This window comes from Coffea eugenioides, chromosome 6 (assembly GCF_003713205.1).
Source record: "Coffea eugenioides isolate CCC68of chromosome 6, Ceug_1.0, whole genome shotgun sequence".
Taxonomy (NCBI): domain Eukaryota; kingdom Viridiplantae; phylum Streptophyta; class Magnoliopsida; order Gentianales; family Rubiaceae; genus Coffea; species Coffea eugenioides.
Window position 1 is genome coordinate 371,522 of NC_040040.1, and position 5,026 is coordinate 376,547.

General features: G+C 37.9%; 1 protein-coding gene across 1 annotated transcript in view; it reads right to left on the reverse strand.

Annotated features, from left to right (window-relative positions):
- LOC113776299 (receptor-like protein EIX2) overlaps positions 1–4,037 on the reverse strand; it is a 19,560-nt gene extending 15,523 nt beyond the window's left edge. The window contains exon 1 of the mRNA XM_027321428.1: positions 1,297–4,037. Within this exon, the coding sequence (XP_027177229.1) occupies positions 1,297–4,037 (2,741 nt within the window). The remainder of the gene's footprint in view (positions 1–1,296) is intronic.
- Positions 4,038–5,026: the final 989 nt, after the last annotated feature.

Below are 5,026 nucleotides of genomic sequence, written 5' to 3' on the forward strand. Positions count from 1 at the left end.
AAAAGATCATACAAATATTTTATGCATTTCTTTTCCAAAAGGGAAAAAAAATTAAAAAGAAGCAGCAAAAAGAAAAGGAAACCAAAAGAATCTTTGTATATAAAGCCACCAGGAAACACGTCACCTCCACGTCGTAAAGAACACGTGCATTGTAGAAAATAGCCGGAAGGCGTGAACGACGCCGGTGAGGCGTAACTCGGAAAAGTAATTGGTCAAGTTGGGGCCTGGGGGGCTCACCACTCACCGGCCTCTATCAACTATCAAGCCGGCCCGGTCTGTCGTCAAGTGCCCAGACAAAAGCACTTCACGTCCACGACGGACGATGATATGCTCCTCAGCTTTAATCCTACTCCCTCTTTTATTTGCTTTAAGTTTATAGTAGATTCGTTAAGCAGTTTTAGATTTCTTTAAATAAGTAACTTATCGAAATGAGAATTAATTAAGCTTTTTGAATTACTAACATTTTTCCCTTGCTTACATATATCAAACCAAGCTCCATTAAAATAAAATGTTTCCAACAATAATGTTATTTGAGACAAGTTTTTTTTTTTTTTTTGGTGATTTTTTAAATTAGTCTCTGGTTTTATTGTTTAGTCGCCCATTATAATGTTTCACATCCAACAAATTAAGCTCGTTTGTTGTTAATTAGATGAGCTGGTTATTTGTAACTTGGAGAGTGTAGAAAAAAATGAAGCTGGTTATTCCTCTTCTGCAATGAATTTTCTTTGTGTGGTAAATATTCTCAAATCTTCACTCCCTTTTTTTTTTGTGCTTTTTATAGCTTGGATTTTGAGGATATATATTATATAGTGGGTCAGCATATATATATATTTCGATCTGAAACATAAAAGAAAAGAAAAAAATTTCCCAACGGGAGAGGTGCAGATTCTGCCTGTTCTCTAGCAACCCTCAATGCAAAAAGGGCAAAAAAAAAACTTTAAAATTCTTCAGATTTTCCGAACAATTAAAAACTATATGGAATTACAGTCATATATATATATATATATATAGCAGTTGACCGTACGTAGTTCCAAAGAAACATGTCTTGGCAAACGTTACAGAACCAAAATAGGAACTATTTGTTAATCAAATTTCGTTCGAGTTGGAGAATGTTCGCACTAAGCAAGCCTGCTTCGAGTTAACGTTTTGGTTTGTTGCGTAAAGGAAACTCACATGCACTGAGAATTGTATGTGATAAAATTACTCACTCAATAGCTCCTTCAGAAAAAAGAAAAAGAAAAAGAAAAAGAATACTTACATAAGATATCTTTATTTTTCTTTCTAAATTTTAGGCACTTCTCCCCTATTTCATAGACATTCACACGGTTTACATCATCAATAGGCCCATTTTTGGCAGGCAATTTGTGTTCCCAGCAGTTGTTTGGAGGGTTGCCACAGAGTCCACTGTTTCCTTCATAGATGGATGGATCGGTCAAGGTTTGAAGCTGATTTCCTGATGGTATTGGCCCTGAAAGTGTATTGTGTGACAAATTCAGGAAGCTCAACGAGTACAAATCAGATAAGGTTTCAGGGATTGCACCGAAGGCATTCATTGATAGATCAAGCGCCTCAAGTTGCTTCAAGTTGCCAATCTTCTTGGGGATCCTTCCAGTCAAGTGATTTTGTGAAAGATTAAAAAATTGCAATTGAACCAGCTCCATTATCTCATCAGGGATCTCGCCAACTAAATTATTTGCTGAGAGGCTTACGGATCTAACAAGCAAAAGGCTCCATACGTCATACTCAACTTCTCTTCCTCCCTTAATGTCTTCAAGGCTTTCTTGTGAATCAACGCCACCATCTCCATGTAGCAGTGAGGATACCATGGCACTAATGTTGTTAAAGCAGTGAGGAATAAATCCACTCAAGTTATTATGTGCTAAGTTCAGAACTTGAAGATATGAGAGTTGGCAGAGTGTATCGGAAATAGGTCCGTGGAAGTTATTTGACTGAAATCTTAGAAACCTTAAATTTGATAACCTTTCCCCAATCCAAGCTGGTATAATATCCTTCAATCCATTGTCACCGAGATCAAGAGTTTGCAAATTTCTCAGATGCTGCATTGAGGTAGGGAGCTTCCCAACGAATTTGTTTCCATTCAAATGCAGAGCATCAAGTCGCCACAAGTTACCCAGTGAACTCGGAATTTGACCGGATAGACTGTTATTTGCCAAGTTTAGGGTATCCAGGTATCGCAAGTTTCCTAGACACAGAGGAACTCTTCCGGACAGAAGATTGTTGGATAGATCCAATTCTGACAAATATTCCGACTTGCACAAGTCTTCAGGGATAGTACCTGTAAAACGGTTATCATTTAGTAAGAGAGACGACAGCGCAGGTACAACCGTTTGACCAACTTCAAGCTGCGGAATATGTCCAGTAAGAAAATTGTGTTGCTGGAGAGATCCATTAAATTTGAACTCCAAAGGATTTCCAGTTAGGCTGTTGCTGGAGAGATCTACTGACGTAATATTATGACAAAGCACTCGAAACCAGCTGGGTATGGCATCTGAAATGCTCGCGTTCCGCATGTGTAACACCTCAACCTCCTTCTGAGTCCGAAGCCAAGCTGGAAACCTGGGTCCCACAATGATGGATCCCATCCGAATTCGTCGGAGTTGAAAAGGGGGAACCCACGAGGAGCTCACGTTCAGAGCAAGTGAGCTTCCAGATAGGTCCAGTGACTTTAGCTCTCGGAGTTTCGAAAAATGGTCTTCAGATAGGACACCAGTTAATGAATTGTAACCAATGTCAAAATCTTGTAGCTTCGTCAGTTGCCAAAGATTGGTCGGTATGGTACCATTTAAGCTGTTACCAGACAATGATAGGTTTGTTAATTTTGAAAGCTGGCCTATTTCACTTGGTATTGACCCTTGCACATTATTATCCCTCAGATCCAAATAAGTAAGATTTATAAGTTGGCTTATTTCACTTGGTATTGACCCTTGCAAATTATTAAACCTCATATCCAAATAAGTAAGATTTATAAGTTGGCCTATTTCACTTGGTATTGACCCTTGCACATTATTATCCCTCAGATCCAAATAAGTAAGACTGCTTACATTACAAAGTGATTTCAACGTTGAAGCATCAAAGCGGTTTGAAGATAGATCGAGATGAACTAGAGAGATCATTTGATCAAACAGACCATGAATTGGATCAGAAAGATTATTATGACCAAGACGAAGATCATGGAGGCCAGTAAGATTACAGAGCCAAGGAGGGGCCGTGTAGTTGCTGAAATTATTTTCACCGAGGTCAAGGGAAGCAAGAGATGTGAAATTGACATGTGAAAGATGAGGATGGATGAAAAGACCACACCCATTCAAGTCTAGTGTTGTTAGTGAAGGAAGCATGTTAACTGACTGTAACCCATCTTGAGCGGCTGTAAGGCTCACCCTGGACAGGACTAGGCCTTCTAGAGAAGAAAGCCCAGCAACCCACCCGAGATCCTTAGTGCTCAACCAATTACTTGCTGGGGAGGAACTTGAATCTCCAAGATCCAAATACCGTAAATGCGAGAGGTTTCCTAAATGGTGGGGAATTTCACCACGAAATCCTGCGCTTGAGAGATTGAGGTATCTCAAGTTTTTCAACAATCCCAAGAATGCGGGAACTTGGAATGTTGAAAAATTATTCACACTCAAATCCAAGTATCGCAAATTGGTCAAATTGACCAAAGATGGACTCAATTGGCCTCCTAAGCAATTTGTGCAGTGATAACCAACATCATAAGAATAGAGTGGCACCGTATTGCGTAGATCAAGTTTCAAAACACTACCAGTGGTTCTGCGGCAACTAATGCCTTCCCATGAGCAACATCCTTCTCCAATCCAAGAAGACAGACGATTTGATTCATCTATCAACCCATGCTTGAATTGAAGAAGAGCTTGTCGTTCATTCTCAATACATGAGACATTCGCATAATTATGAGCTTGTTTGCTGCTGCCAAAAGTGAATTGGCTGGTTACAGGAATAGAACTGAATAAGAAGAGTAACAGTAAAGATGAAGAAGCACAAAGAAGATGATGCTCCATTGGATTTCTTTGGTATTGTTGGTTTATTTGATATGGGAAGTTCAGATGGCCAGGTGGCCTTATTTATACACTTACAAAAAGCATCACTTCAATGTTCTGTGTTTGTAGGAAGTAGGATGGAACCATACAAAGGTGATAAAAGGACGACGACTTGAAGTCTTGGTAGAAAAAAATTTGTTAATGTGGTGGAGGGGAAAGACGGTATGGAAAATCCTTGCGTGCTTGTGGGCAAAATCCTTGGTGATATACAAATGTAAATATTAATTCATTTTTATTTGGATTTTAATTTGATTTGGATACCTACGTCACCACAGAAAATCAATCCTAACCTATTTTTTGTTATTCATATTAACTACTGATCGGGACACATTGTATGTGTTTATAAATAATTCAAGTTATGTTTAGTTGTAAAAATTAGTTTTACACTTTGAAAATTTATGTTTTATGAACTTTTGTGTGAAAAACAATAAACACGAGTAGTTAATTTTTTAATATCTGAATTCTGACATCTGCAACATGTATTTACTGAAAAGATGAGAGTTGCACACTTTATTTCATTATAATATTTGCCTAATAAAAATGCATTTGTCCCCTCAAACAAAATGATAAATCATTATGCTAGCTGCATGGTATAACTCCAATGTATTAGCACAAGTGACACGCAGTCAAATCCCAAAAAAAAAAAAAAAAGGAATTCTTGTCATTGTAAAATTTTTTTTTTGTTGGACGAAATCACCTCATTTTATTGATTACCAGAAAACTCTGTTCTGTGCTATTTAGAATATCTAACATTGTGAAAGTTTTTATTCCTACTATTAAACTTCGAGTAAGCATCTGATCTAATCGAATTTGGCTGATGAAAAGAAAAGTAATTAGTGGAATAGTACTATAGAAATGCTCCGCAGGAATAGTACTATAGTAATTAGCTAGAAACCTTAGCGATTGTGACGTAGAAAATGCACTGACCCCCTAACGATGCCAAAATGTCT